We start from the raw sequence: 15931 nt of genomic DNA on the forward strand, positions 1-15931 counted from the left end.
GATAGATGAAAAGTAAACGTGACCACAGGTCGTTTGTCTTTGTGATAAATGAATTGATTACTATTTGATAGTAATTGACTTTTCATTAAGGAAAATGTAATGGTTACCATGAGATAAAATAAGATTAGATTGGGAGAACATATTTATCCTAAAGAGATTAAGGATATCCTATTAGGGTAGCACACTTATAACAAGGTTATTGGACGAGCATTGATCAAGTAGCTTTCGTAATGGTATGTAACTAGTGAGAGCTTAGTCACAATACTATAGTGGAATGAGTTCGTGACTAAATGAGTTTATAATTAATAGGTGAAAAGCTATAACTTAATTATATATCATTTGAGCCTTAATTACATATGTCCAATCGGTCCCTCGGTTGGCTCGTTGAAACTAGAAATGAATTGCATAAAGAATGAAATGAATATAAATGGATAGAAATGACAAAGTTAAATAAATGTGTTACATTCGAAAATGAATGTGGTTTCTTATTGAGTATGAAAATGACCTGATAATTAATTTAATTTTTTCAAATTATTATTTAATTAAATAATTGAAGTTCGAAATTGAAATTAAATTAATTAGTCATTGTGAATTTGTTGAATATGAAAATTAAATATATTTTCTCATAGATTCTTTTACGGTAAAATTGTCATGACTTTAATGAAATTAGAATTGGGTTGAGAAAATTATTTAATTAGAAAATTAATTAATTTAAATTAATTTAGTAAAAAAATATTTAATTTAGGAAATATAAAAATAAGTATTGGGTTGGATTAAATTATAAAGTGTTAGGTTAAAAGTCTAAGAAACACATATAATTGGATCTAATGCAGAGAGGCTCAAAAGCATTTCTCTCTACTAATAGAATTAGGGGACTAGTTTTTCTATCAGATAAGTATCATTTGTATTTTACTAATTCAACTATTAATCTTCTCTCTTCCCCTATAAATAGATGGCATTGGTAGGCCTATGTAACAGTTCGTTTTCAGTGAAATCGGAACAGTAGTTTCGGGACCACAAATTCGAGTCCGTAAGAAAATTTATTTTAATATTATTTCATGATCTGCATTATGATTAGAATATTGCATGAAAATTTCGTAAAGAATTTTTATTGATTTTATGTCTAATCTGATAAAAAGGACCAAATTGCATAAAATGCAAAAGTTGAACTCTAGTAGCTAAAGGGATCAAATAGCTATGGAATTCAAAATTTGAGGTCCTTGTATGGTAAATAGACCATTAAGAAGAGTTAGTAGATAAGTATGATTAGTCATCAATGGAAAATTAGAAAAAGAAAAGGATAAAATTGGAAAGATAAAAAAATAAAGATGATAAATAATAAAATAAAGAAAAATATCATCATTTATCATCACCTTTCCCAAATAAAATATGGAAACCCTAGACATGGAGAATTGAATAAAGAGAAACTTATTTGGCCTAATTAGGTGAGTATTCAAGTCCCGTTTTTAATGATTTTTATATTTCCTAGATCGTAATAGCTTAATCTAGCTATCTCGAGATTAATTTGCAAAGTTATCAAAGTATTAGGGTTTTTCCATGGATGAATATGCATGAATTATGAAATTTATGGTAGAAAATGAAAGGTTGTTTATAGATAAACAACTTTTGTAAAGTAAATTTTGATGAAATTGTGATTTAGGGACTAAATTGTAAAGATGTAAAATTTATGGAAAAATTCTAAATTTTATGAATTACATGGGTTGCAAATGTTATATGTAAAAATCGGCTAGGCTTGGAATAATGATTAAATTCCATGAATTTCATTTTCTGAGCCTAAGGACAAAATTGTCATTAATTAAAAGTGTAGGGGAAAATGGTAATTTTACCTAGGCTGTGAATTGAATTGAATTGAAACTGTATTAAATTGAGCTAAATTTACTCGTATAGATTCGGATAGATCAAATACGGAGCTAGATTGAGGTAAAGAAAAAGTAACGGATTAGTAGCATACAAGTTCACGAACATTTTCGAGGTAAGTTCGTGTAACTAAATTGTGTATATTTACATGTTTGAATTGAATGTTATTTATGTGAATTGTATAAATGTAATATATATGAAATTGATCACATATTCGACAATGATCGATAAATATTAAGTCCCGTTTAGATAAATGAGATTTGATGGATACAGGGTTCCCAAATTGGTTGTGGTCCTGCATATGTTGCGGACACACCATAGCTCGAAAAAGCATCCCGTTATTAGCCCTCTCGAGCTTCCCGTTATATGGTTCTTGCGAGCTTCCTGTGAATAGCTCTTCAGAGCATCCCGATCGATTATGATCCTGCATGTGTTGTGGACACACCGCAGCTCTTATAAACTTCCCGATATATGGCTCTCCGTGAGCTTTTTGATATGGCTCGCTTGAACTTTCCGATATATGGCTATCCGGAGCTTTCCATTAATGGCTCTTGAACTTACCTAAAATGTAAATGAATGGTAAGTTAATTTCATGTTACATGAACTTACTAAGTATTAAATGCTTACTCTGTTTTATTTCCTCATTTTATAGTACTTCAGAAGCTCGTTGGGTTGGAAGCTTAGCGGAGATATCTCACACTATCCATCAGCTCGTTTCGGTATATAAAGTAATTTAAAACTTATGTTATAATGGCATGTATAGGCTAAAGTGGTCAATGATGGCATGTATATGTTTGGTTGAAATTAGCTATTGGTATGGCTTGTAAGTGCCATTGGTATGGCTTGTAAATGGTATATTTTGATATGTAAAAAGTGGCCTCATATGTTGATGTGTGTTTGAAATGGATTTGAAATGGATAAATGATGAAAATCATATAGGCATGTGGATGATTGGTTTGAAATAGTATAAATTTGGTAGAATATGCCTATATGTATGTATGGTTGTTTTGGTAAGTTTGTACACTTGGTTATATGAGATAATATATCATGTAAAAGTCTTGATTTTGGCTTGATTTAAATATCTTGGATTGGCTTGTGAATGTGTTAAAATATTTATGTAGGTGGAAGATAAATTGAGTGAGAAATAAGGCTTGGGAATGACATTATTTTGTCCACACGGGCGTGTGTCTCAACCGTGTGTGACACACGGCCTACTGCACGGGCGTGTGTTTTTGGCCGTGTGTCCCCTGCATCTTTAAAATTCAAAATAGAATGCTCAGGATTTTTCACACGGCTTGGCACTCGGACGTATGGCTTGGCCGTGTGACCCTGCACCTACACACAGCCTAGCACACGGGCGTGTGACTTGGCCATGTGACTTAAATCAGAGAGTTACACGGGTACGGACATGGGCTGGGACACGGCCGTGTACCTTATTTCGAATGTCCACATGGCCTAGGACACAGGTGTGTCATTTGACCATGTGAGCCACACGGCCTGACCACACGGACGTGTCCTCTACACTTAGGTAAAATTTTAAAATTTCGTGAAAAATTCTGAGTACCCGATTTAGTCCCGACTTGTTTCTATTGCATGTTTTGGGTCTCGAAGACTCATATAAGGGACTTTATGAATAATATCTTACATGAATGTTAAATAATATGAAATGTTTGTATTTGATCTGTTTATTCCGGTAATGCATCGTAACCCTGTTCTGGTGACAGATACGGGTTAAAGGTGTTATAGGCTAAATAGACACAACTTTGAGATATTATTATTCTGCCCGAAAGTAGTGAGAATTTATTTTCTAAGTATAAATTACATTTTCTAGGAATTACAATTTTATCGATTTCTATTGAGAGAGAGTTACTTTCCTACTGAAAGTAAGAAATTGTTTCTGGTTTTGTGTTTGATTCGTGATTGTTCGAGTTCACACTCAAAGCAATTAGTGGTATGAGAATAGCAAAGGTCATTCAATTGAAAGTCAAGAACGTCAATGATCTATCTCGCACAAAACATAAGTACTTTTGAAAAAAAGTTTATTGCTATAAATATCACAAACCGACTCGATTTTTAAAATTTGAATTTTCCATTGTGACAAAAAATTATTTTCAAATCAGATATTTTCCAACATCCCCCACCTATGCCAATCCTTCTCCATTTTTTTTCTTATTCATCATCATTATTATTCATCTCTCTTTTCATGTAACAAACAAGTGGCATATTCTGTGAACCACTCCCTTTTGTGTCATTTTAGTTGCCAATGTTTTGATTCCCGGAGACTATTGTTGTGTTTTAAATGTAGGCTTAACCAAGAACACTTTGGTTTTTTATAGAGTAGTCCAGTTTTACGATACGTTAACTTTTGAAGATTTTCATATAATACAATCACTCCTCTCTTAGTGGAGTCACCAAAATGTATAAGGTTTTTTAGTAGAGAGAGGAAGTGTTGCAAACAAGTGAAACATAATGTATTGGGAGACGACAAAGATAAAAACTAGAATAGATCTATAACACTAAATGTACTGATAGGTGGTTGTTTGTAAGATAAAGAAATGCTAAGTGTGATTGAGGATAAGACTAAATAAAGAAATAGGCTAAGATAACTCTAAGAGAGTTTAGGAGTTAAAAAATGTCAAAAATACTTTCACAGTTGTGGAAGGATCCCATTTATAGAAGTTAAAATATAGACATTAACTAGGAATAATGAGAAATTTTTTTGCAAATGGAATTAATAGTTTTTATTAATAAAGCTTAACTATTTTTTGTGAGGGTAAGTAGTGAAACAGAGCCTACTACAATTTTAAAGAAAGAGAAAAACACTCAATATTACATTGAAATGTTAAAAGGTGACCTCTTAATTATCTTTATATCTGATCCTCCAAGTCAATCTCTCCAAAACATTCTAAGAGTAAAGATAACCCAAGAGTCTCGTCATACTTTGGGGGTTTTTCATTTCTTTTGCTTTGTGAAAGTAGTATCACGTGAAACATTTTCTAGGAAACATCTCTTGAAAATATGTCTTCTCGAGGAACCTTATTCTATGATAAGTTGTTCTATGATGGTCTTGAAACATCATGTTCCAAACAATTACTATTATTGAAGGACAACTATTCTAAGTATAAAATGTTTTGATCGGTAGTTGTTTTGAATAGAGTTATTCATGAAGAATAGTTATTCTAAATAATAGTTGTTCCAAATAATAATCATTTTTAATAGAGTTAATTTTTAGTAACAGTTAATATGAATGACACTTGTCTTAAGCAGAAGCTCTATTTTAAATATAATTGTTCTAAACATGTTTATTCTTGAATAATAATTATTTCGAACCATAATTATCCTAATTATTATTATTATTATTATTATTATTATTATTATTATTAATGTCTTGAATTGATGGTAGAAAAGTGGGAAAAAGCCAAGATTTGTGGAGCAAAGTAAGCCTCTAAAAATTGAAGTATTCTTTGCAGAATCATTGCTCTTGCATTGGCCCAATTCTCTCAAGTTTCATAGTCTCCACTTATGAGACAGCATCGAGTGGGTATCTATTGGGAGTGGGACTTGGGAGAGGTACATTTTATTTTATTTTATTTTATTTTATTTTATGTAAATTCAACTGTTTTAGTTTTAAATTATTTTTTAAAATTTTTTTTAAAAATATCTAACTCAATATAAACAAGCTAACTACCCATAATGACAACTTATACATGAATTACTTAGCTTGAGAATTAAGAAAATAATAAACTTAACTTTCTTGTTTGTCAATTTAATTTTTATTATTATTTTTAGCTAAATTTAGTCATTAATCTTTTAAAAAAAAGTCAAATAACTTTTTTAACATAAATGTTGGCTAAAACATTAGGTTTTTAACGATGTCATGTTAACATGTCACTATTTGTATTATATGTCACAAAAACAAATAATTTCATGCTGGCATGGATTGTTATATGAGCTGTCTGTTTTACTCAATATTTCTTATTAAAAAATCATCAAGTTGATTCTTTTTGAAATTTTAATGGTTAAATTTGACTCTTTTTAAAAAGTTGAGGGCCAAATTTAACGTAAAAATAATAAAGACCAATTTGACAAAAGATGTAAATTTTAAAAACTAAATTTATTATTATACTTACTTTTAAATATGCATGCTTTCATGCTCTATTTAATATATTATGCATGTCAAGTTTGATATAAATTAAAATTTTATAAATATTTGTTTTACGTAGAAAACTTTCAATCGTAAAGTATTTACTAATATATGCAATATTTTATATTGATATGGTAAAGATATCAAATCAATTTGAAATTTTACATGCATGGTAAATACAAATATTTTGATAAATTCAACGGTTGAAAGGTTAAAATATTACTTGTATAAAAAGTTACGAAAGGGAGTAAGACTAATTAAGTTTTACAACGATATAAATGAATTTCAGCCTATTAAAAATATTGATTAAAGATAGATTAAATACGTGAAAAATATTTATAAAGAAGTAAAATGTATTTATGTGAACACATTAATACATCCCAGACACCCAAATACGAATGACGAACCAAAGCATCATAAACTTGAAACGACCGTAACTGAATTGTGTTAAAATGTTACTTTACATGTTATTAAGTAGCTCCATATTTGTTAATTGAGTTTTAGCTTGATTGGTATCGGTATTGTTATTAGTGCACGAAGACGTGGGCTCGAGTGTGTAGAAATGCAATATCCTTCTATTTAGAGGTTGTGGAGGGGTTATGGGTAATTTTAGAGATCGAATAAAAAAAGAGATTTTAGAGACCCTTAACATTTCTAGCCACCTATTAATTATTTCTTTATTTTAGGGTTGAGATATTTATATCGAATTGCAATTAATTCTTTTATTCATAAAACTGTTATTAAGGAAACACAATCTTTCTTATTACAACTCAACCCAATAGAAGTTCATTATTTAGTGCAAGAAAAGAGGTGTCTTTTGTGTGTGTCATTTCCAGATTCCATTGAAGAAGTGAAAGAGAAAATGGAGAGAATATATAAATAATGTAAAAGATGATATCGCCATGTGCTTAGTTGATTATGACCAATTCCAATCTGTTAGGCATTTCTTGGGCCCAACAAACTTTGATTAAGAATAGAACATTTTGGCAACTCATCTGCTTTGTAATCCATGCACACGCACATGACTATCCATTTTATATATTCCTCTTCACTCCATATGGGTAAACCAATGTTTTAATTGTCATCACATTTATCAAAAACCCCCCAAGGAAGAACATGGGGAAAAGCAATCCATGGAAATCAAGACACCAGTCTCTTCTATTGTTACAAGAGGAGAGTGCTTTATATTCCCGACAGTATGAATCAAGTTGTGATCTTTCTATTTCCATGCCTTCAATAATCTTTAAATTTAATCCCACAACTACTTTTTCAGTCCCCCTCAGCCAGCCTCATGCTTTTGCATCATTATTATATTCACCACTAAGGATGAAACTTGCCTCAAAGTGGGTGCCAATGCCATATGAGAATCTTTCGTAGTCTTTTAGCCTCTTTACCTCGCTTTTGACTTGTAAAAAATTTTCCCATCATTCAATCCACATGACTTTGGTATGTGAAAACAATCATTTTCTTTCTATCAACCAAATGAAAACTCACTTTTGCCCTTCACTTATCCATAAACACATTAATCAGTTGGTTATAAGCATATAAGGAAACAATGGCAATGAACAAAAAATTGCAAAAGAGACTGCAGATTAGTGAACTGAGTAACAACAATATCCGAAGGGGTCCCGGAAATGGAACCCGGTGAAAAGGAATCCGGCAAACCTAACCATAACATTGAGAAGAAATCACAAAAAGGAAAGCTGGTAACTCAAAAGATGAAACAAATACAAGGGATAAAAGGATTCCACAACAAACAAATATTTCTTCTCTTTGATCAAATCAACAAACCGGATTCTTCTTCGCCAGATAACCCCTTATGAAGCTTTCGGTTTCCTTTAAGTATTCAAGTTAAAATCATCCCAAATCTTCTTGGCCTTCTGAGGGGCATCTGATCAATTCCAATATGTTAACTACCTCTCCCATATCCGGACGGTTCGATGGTACTTGTGACGTGCAGATTAAGCCTAGTTTCATCACTGGAATTGCCTCCTCGGCTGGGAATTTTCCTTGCAGCCTTCCGTCAACGCATTCCTCCACCCTGCCTTCTTCCAATGCTCCTCGGACCATGTCACAAAGCACCACCACATCATCTTCCATGTACTCAACAGGCCTCTTCCCGGTAACCACTTCCAAAACCAAAACACCAAATCCATACACATCACATTTCTCGTTTATTTTCACTGTTCGGCAGGCAAACTCAGGGGCCATGTAGCCAAGTGCACTCTGAATCTTGCTACTTAAAACATAGCGATCTAGCATAGGGAGCAACCTTGCTAGGCCATAATCTCCAAGTTTAGGTTCACCTGAGCCATCAATAAGGACATTGCTTGACTTTATATTGTAATGAATAATGTTAGATTGGTGCAAGTGAGCCAAGCTTTTCGCTGTCCCTAGAATGATACTGAACCTGTCATTCCAAGAAAGATAATTTCCAACCGATCCTTCATGAAGGTGTTTGTACAGACTTCCACCAGAAACAAATTCATAAATGAGAAGCTGCAGTGACGGTGTCCAGTAATAGCCTTCAAGAGCGACAAGATTTGAGTGCTGTATTTTCCCAAGTTTTTTCACTTCCCTTTCAAATTCTTCTTGGGATTTGACGAGACTTGATACCGTGAGCTTCTTGATCGCCACTGAGCGCCCGTCTCGCAAAACTGTTCTATACACAGCTCCAAAACCACCACGCCCAAGTTCACAGTCCTTGGTGAAAAGAGCATGTGCACCTGTGCTGAAGTCAGGCTCGCCAGAAAACATGACAAGTTTTCCAGAATTGGCGTCTGTAGTAGGGGAATGGCTAAAGTCATCCCCGGCAGAAAAAGTAAGGGCGGCTGCAGACCGGGATGTTGATGACCTGACACGGAGATTAAGAACAGTGATGGCAATGACTCCAACAACAATTACAGCAGCTGCACCAATAGCAATGAGGGCAGAGATACTGAGAATTATCCTCTTATGACCGACAGTCGTAGGAAATTCCTCAGAAATGGAATCAGAAGAGGAGTTAGGATTTAACACAATGGGTTTAGGAAGAACAGCAGGGCAAGATTTGTTAACTGGAGAGCCACAAAGTGATGGATTCCCAGAGACAGCCGTGGGCGATATGGTGTTAAAAAATCCACCAGCAGGCAGTTCTCCCTGTAAATTGTTGTGGGAAATATTGAAGGATAAGAGGTGGGGTAGATTGGCCAATTGCTTGGGTAGGGTTCCAGCAAGGTTGTTGTAAGACAGGTCCACGTTTTGTAGGTTGTTCAGTTTTCCAATTTCAGCAGGTATTGGGCCACTCAGGTTGTTTTGTGATATGATCCTACACCAACAACAACAAATAGAAATGAAAAGCAAGTTAGAACAACAAACAGGATCTGCTTTCACCAGTACAAACTTTAAGCAAATGCCAATAGGATGGAGCAGATATCATGCAGCAAGGCAAACTACAATATCATTGCACAAAAGCCTTCAACATTAGAATATCAAGATGTTTTAGATTTGAGGTAATTTATCTCAATGAAACGCAATCCACTACTCGTGCAACCTTTGAGCAGATAGAACAAAGTTCACCTACTACAAAAATCTAATCTTAGCCTTTAGGGTAAACTTGATGTTTGTAGGTCAAGATAGCGAGGAATCATACTCAAGAACAGGAGAAACTTACAAAGTAGATAGCGAGGTGCAGTTCTCAATTGATGTAGGAATTTTTCCACCTAGGAAATTAGCATTGAGCCTCAAATCCTTCAAGGAGAAAGCTCCTCCAATTTCCATAGGAATGCTTCCATTAAGCTGATTATGACTCAAATCAAGAACATCCAAAGCCTTCAATTCTCCAACAGTTCCTGGAACAGGCCCAATGAGAGAGTTCCTCGACAGGTTCAAGAACTGCAAGCTGCTTAAAACCCCAATATCGTATGTTAATTCCCCAGAAAACGAATTGTGAGATAAATCCAAGACTTGAATCTTTTGAAGGGAGGTTCTTGGTGAAGCTGAAATGGGATTGCTCGAATTTACACCAAGCTTATTCTCTGAAAGCGAGACTTCATTCAGACCCGACTTGAAAATCCATCCAGGAAGATCACCGGTCATCAAATTCTGGCTAAAATCCAACGCCAAAAGATTCACATTGTTTTCCATAGATGCAGGCAAACTTCCATTTAAACCATTAGCAGAGAAATTTAACACCTTCAACAAATTAAGGCTTCCTATAGACTCAGGAACTTGACCAGAAAACTTATTCATAGAGAAATCCAGAGTCTCAAGATTTTTCATTTCTCCTATCCATTCAGGGACCTCACCAACAAAAGAATTCATGCTCAAATTGAGATAACTACACAGGCTAAGCTTTTGTATTGTGTCTGGAACTGACCCTGAAAGTAAATTCATGCTAAAATCAATTGACCTCAACAATAAACAACTCCCAATCCCATCAGGAACCTGCCCAGTGAACCTATTCTTACTCAAGTTAATGGACCTTAAATTGTTCAAAGCCTCAATCCCTTTAGGAATCTCTCCTTCCAACAAGTTACCAGACAAATCCAATGACCTTAAACCATTCAAACCCCATATCCCAGCAGGCAAAGACCCAGAAAGCTGATTCCAGGACAAGTTAATATCAGCAAGAGTAGCGCAAGAGCCTAAACTGACAGGAATCTTACCCGAGAACCGGTTATTAGCTAAAGAAATGGACCTCAAAGAACCACATTGTTTGAAAAAGTTATCAGGGATAAAACCCGAAAGAGAATTCTCACTCAAGTCGATGATTCTCAGACTTTCAAGCTTTGCCAAGTTGGGGCTTATAGTCCCACTGAGATTGTTTCTCGCTAAAGAAAGCTTCCTCAAGAACTTGAGCTGCAAAAGGCCACGACCGATCCGACCCGAAAGAGTGAACCCGTCAAGGTTGAGCTCGGTAACACGGCTCGACCTTGGGTTACATTTGACACCAAACCAGTTACAAGGAGTGTCGTCATCTTCATTCCAAGACGAAAGCTTTTGGCTTGGATCTTGAATGTCCGCTTTGAAAACTATTAGTCCCAAAACATCATCGTTCAAAGATGGGCTTAAAGATCTTACCGGGAAAGAAGGAACAAGCAAAAGAACCACCCAAAATAACATTAAAGTTGACAGATTTTTCATGTTCATCTTCCCCTTTCTTTCTTTTCAGTAGTTCAAAACCTCCATTCTTACTTAGCAGAGTTGCAGAGATGAAAAGGTAAAAAGAGAGAAGCCAAAATGTAGCTTAAAACAAAGAGATCCTTTTGGCAAAGCAAACACAAGACAGGACACAGGTGGAAGGTAAACAAGAATTACACTCCAACAAGCTACGGTTTTTGAAGTTTTTCAAGGCTAAATCTGAGAACTCAAATGATGAAAAATGTTGGGTTTCATTCAAATTTCAACATTTCAAGGAAAACCCACTTCTTAGAAGACCACCGCCGGTACGATTCCGGTAGAAAGTCGCCGGAAAAACGAAGGAAACAGAGAAAAGAGTGAGAAAGGTGAAGGCTTGGTTCTGTTTTCTTCTAAGAGAGAGAAAGAGAAAGAAGAAAGTGAAGAACAGTGGAGATAGAGGGGAATGGCTTGGGATGTAATTAATGTAAAAGGATGCTTTTTTTAGTTATTTTTTATGGATTAAAAATAACGGGAAAGAGAAGGTGGTGGGGCCCGGGAGTGGGTGGGGGCAATTTAATGTTCGTAGGGACAAGTGGTTCAGTTTAAGAGGTCCGTAGACATCCTACGTGGCGACACGTGGTCGTTGTCATTGAGCACTATGCTTTTGGAGGATGTGCATGTAATGTAATGGGTTGAATTAGGTTTGGGAGGGTTGTGGAATTGACCCTACGTTGCTTATGGAATTACGGAAGGGCCATTTTTAACGGACCAATGTTCTGAACTAAACTCAACCCGAGGAATGAACTTTTAGACTTGCTGTTTTTTAATTCTTTTATTGATAATTGTTTTTTATAATTGTATTGGCAGAATTCCAAAATGCACTCCTAATGTTGATGGGTTTTTCACTTAGCCCCTTAACCTTTTGTTTTCCTCATTTTCACTCCTACTTTAAACTGGTACTCAACTAACGCTCAATATTTCTACACCTTAAGTAATGACTCTACTAACCTGACTTGACATGGTATTTTGGGTTAAATTTACTAAAAATTCAAAATATTTTTTTTTATTTTTATAACTTAATTTTAATAAATTTAACGCAAAATGTTATATTATTAATCACATGTCACGTCACGTTAATAGAGTCATCACCAGATGCGTCATGTTATGTTGGACAAAAATATTGACAATTAGTTGATTAAAAAGGAAAAATAAGTTAAAAGGCAAAAGTGAAAAATACCATAAAAATATTAGGGATGAAGTTTGCAATTCTACCAATTGTATTTAAACGTTTTAAGATTAAAATATTTTTTTATTTGAATTATTTCTAGGTTAGATTAATTAGAGTTGAAGTTAATTATATTATTCTTCACATTTTATTTAATACATATGGTTTTTTTATAAAAAGAAAAAAAAGAAATTCATACAAAGAAAAGGTTACAAAATATCAAGGATAAAAATCAAAGAGCTAGTATCTTGACTTCCAAGAAAAAGTTTGAAGGTTGTACAAACCAAAACTCAAGCCCTCAAAAACAAAGTCGAAACAAGTAAAACCATTCACATTTCAAGCAAATCTTACGAAGAAGCAACGATCAAGACGACGAACAAGTTGTATCGTGATAAAGCAAATTGGAACAAGATTAGAGATGAAGGCCAGCATTGTAACATTGAGAATACAAGGACGCGGGGAATAATGCCCACTGGATAAAGCGACTATCGTACAAGCTAAGGGCCCCCACAGTCTTACAAAGAATCTTAAGTCTCGGTCGAACTTATCTTCCTTAATTGGCACCAAAATAAAAAGATAGAAACCACAACACCCCCCCCGGAACTAGTTACATGCAGAATAAGACAGTGGCTTCATCGACCAAGTAAAAGTGGGCTCTCGCCTCATCTTGACCCGAATTGCGGTTATACGATATTAAAGGAGCATTAAGATCAATGAAGGGTCGAATGGCCAAAGAAGCAACCTCATCATGAGCTAGGCTCCAACGAAAATTGTGAGTGCTAGAGGGTTCATCCTCTCTCCTTCAGATCGATGGATGGCTCATCGATACTGAAGAAAGCGAAATCCAACAAGTCATAATCTCGACAAAGGAGGACAGAAGTAAGATTAATAGAAAATAGGCGAAGAGAGGATGAGAACTTGAGAGAGAGGTATGGTGGTGAGAAGACCGGTCAAGAGGCAGGATGGTCGCTCATGCTAGGAAACAAAGGTTCTCTCTCTAGTAGTGTTTGTTGAGAGAAAAATGATAATTCTAAGTTGGATAATTTTTTGTGTGTGTGTGTGTTTAACCCCTTTTTTAGACTTTTATAGTAGTAAATGCATGTTATTTTGCATTTGAATGTTTTTTTAAGAGATGAAAGTTACACAATGTGGTACATAAAATTTAATTTCTCTCCCACCCCTATGCTCTTTCACAACCCTCAAACTCGGGATGTGATTCATAATAGATAGAAAGTTTTTGGAAATGTCATATCTTTACTCAACTCATTGTCAGCTATTTATAGGAATGAAATTATGATTAACTTCCTATTATAGGTATTTATTCCAATAATTTTAAAACAATAAACATTTCTTAATTTAAATAATTCAAAAACAAAAATAGGAAGATGTGGGCATTAAGTAACAACTGTCACAAGAAGTGCGTGGTCTACAACTACAGGTAGCTTAGCCAAATGAGGATGCAAAGATTCCTTTAAAGTGGCTTCGTGAAAGTATCAACAAATTGATCTAAACTTGAAATATGATTGATTACAAGTTTAAGTTATTTATCTTGAATCTATTGCCAGACATAACGAAAGTTGACATCAACATGCTTCATCCAATTGTTAAGAATAGGGATGTTACATAACACCTAAGTTATCACATTATATAGTATGTGGTTGTGGAAGAATGACACCAAGCTCCTTGAGAAGATTGTTAACCCAAGTCGTTTCATCAAAAGCATTAACAACAAACATGGTTGTAGTTGGAGTTGTTGTTTATGGAACACCATTAAGCAAGAGCATTAGGGCTAGAGATGGCAACTGAGTGGGGTGAATTTTTTCCTACCTTGACTCCGACTCGATATGCCCCATCCTAACCCGATTTGAAACTAAATATTAATTTCATGATAATATGAATTAAATTGTAAAAAAATGTAAAGTTTGAATTGTCTTTAATTATTCAGTGAATGTAATGTATTAAATATCTATGTAGATAAGATGCAAACTAGTAGGATTTAGATGGTATGTCATTAGCAAATTTTTATGTGTGCTAGTGATAGTGACACTTCGGTGCAATCTAGTGATATCACACTTCGATGCTAGTGACAATGGCACTTCTATGCATTTCATTAACTTTACACTTCCATTGTAAGCTAGCGTATGAACATTTATGCTAATGATTCAGTGTTCATTCCGCATACCCTAATGATTCAATGTTCATTTTACATATCCTACGTGTTATATCGAGTACAATTGGGCTAAAAATTTAAATGGTAAGTGAACTTATTAGTGAAATAGGTAAGTGGCTTATACGATGTTAGTTTGAGATTTCTCAATGGTTATTTTCTATTTAATTCCATTGTATATTATTGTAAATCATTTATTTATAACAATGGTTAATTTCAATGGTAAGTTTAATTCTTGATGTACTTACTAAGCTTTCACAAAGTGTTACTTTTCCAACGCCTAAGTAAAAGCTAAACTTAAAGCTCTAGAGTGAAGAGTGAAGTTCAATCTCAACTCATCTCATTAAGAGTGAGCAAAACTCGATTCGACTTGAAAAAATTAAATTTTTTTTAAATTTTGAGTTAAACGAATCGAGTTATTCGAGTCAACTAATTTTTTTTTTGAATTTTGAGTTAGAATCAAGTTGAGCTTTTGAATTCGAATAAACCAAATACCAAAATATAATATTTTACATTTTTAACCCAAACTCCTAAACCTTTTTTATTTTTTTCATTCGATTCGATTCGATTCGATTCAATTCGATCAAACACTCACCCCTACATCTCATCACATCTCAAGGCTTGGAAGAGAGTATGGTTTTAATCCTTTAATATTAGGCTATGACATGTACATATGTTAAATCAAAGTTTCTGTATAAGATTACTAGTGAAAATACTTTGTGAATCTTAAGTATTTTGCTAGCCCTAAGAACTTAACTAAGCTTTGATTGAGATATATGTTGAATTACATGATATTTTGATGGAGTTTTATGTTTTATAATGTTTACAAGTGTTATGAAATGATTTTTAGAATTGGTTTTAGATGTTTTAGACATGCTTTGGGTAATCTGTCCCCAATGCTACAACATCCACTTTTCAGTGTTGCGACATTGGGCCATGCCTCAACATTGGATGTCATTGGAGTATTTTATCCTCAATTTCGGGACACCCATTTTCCAATCTCACAACATTGACCCTATTTACCCTGGTTTTTACCTGAAAAGGCCCTTACTAGTCCTCGTTTGTAATCAAACTTTAAAGGTAGCCTAGAAATGACTTGAATAGTTAAATATGCTAAAAAATGTTAAAACAAAGTTTCAAAATTAATGTTCAAGGTAAGTAGTCATAATGTCCAAATGTGACATCCCTTACCCGTGATATATCGATTCAATCCAAATAAGGAGTGTGACACCCTTTTTCATCGTTCATTGGAGTACATATAGGGGAAAGGTCTCTTGGCCAGTAATGTTATTGTAACCCCCCAAAATAGGGCCTAATAGTTTTAGGGGTATTTTAGAAATTTTAACCTTCGAGTGTTCGGAATTTTGTGACATGGCATATCGATAATGTTGTCAATTATGGTTTTTAGAAAATTAAA

General features: G+C 34.2%; 1 protein-coding gene across 1 annotated transcript; it reads right to left on the bottom strand.

The window, feature by feature from the left end:
• Window positions 1-7584: 7584 nt before the first annotated feature.
• On the bottom strand, window positions 7585-11611 carry LOC107916291 (probable LRR receptor-like serine/threonine-protein kinase IRK). Its single transcript, XM_016845478.2, has 2 exons — window positions 9675-11611; window positions 7585-9329 (listed from the first exon to the last, which is right to left on the bottom strand). Exons 1-2 carry the CDS (start codon window positions 11150-11152, stop codon window positions 7880-7882), a joined length of 2928 nt encoding a protein of 975 aa, XP_016700967.2. The 5' UTR covers window positions 11153-11611; the 3' UTR covers window positions 7585-7879.
• Between the last annotated feature and the right edge of the window lie 4320 nt (window positions 11612-15931).

This window comes from Gossypium hirsutum, chromosome D10 (genome assembly GCF_007990345.1).
Source record: "Gossypium hirsutum isolate 1008001.06 chromosome D10, Gossypium_hirsutum_v2.1, whole genome shotgun sequence".
Lineage (NCBI taxonomy): Eukaryota > Viridiplantae > Streptophyta > Magnoliopsida > Malvales > Malvaceae > Gossypium > Gossypium hirsutum.

What these genes read in the sequence shown, in the direction of transcription:
- LOC107916291 (XM_016845478.2), bottom strand. Translation starts at nt 11,152, where the DNA reads ATGAACATGAAAAATCTGTCAACTTTAATGTTATTTTGGGTGGTTCTT. An exon ending in TGCACCTCGCTATCTACTTT is followed by an intron (nt 9,330 to 9,674) that starts GTAAGTTTCTCC and finishes TTGTTGGTGTAG; the next exon opens with GATCATATCACAAAACAACC.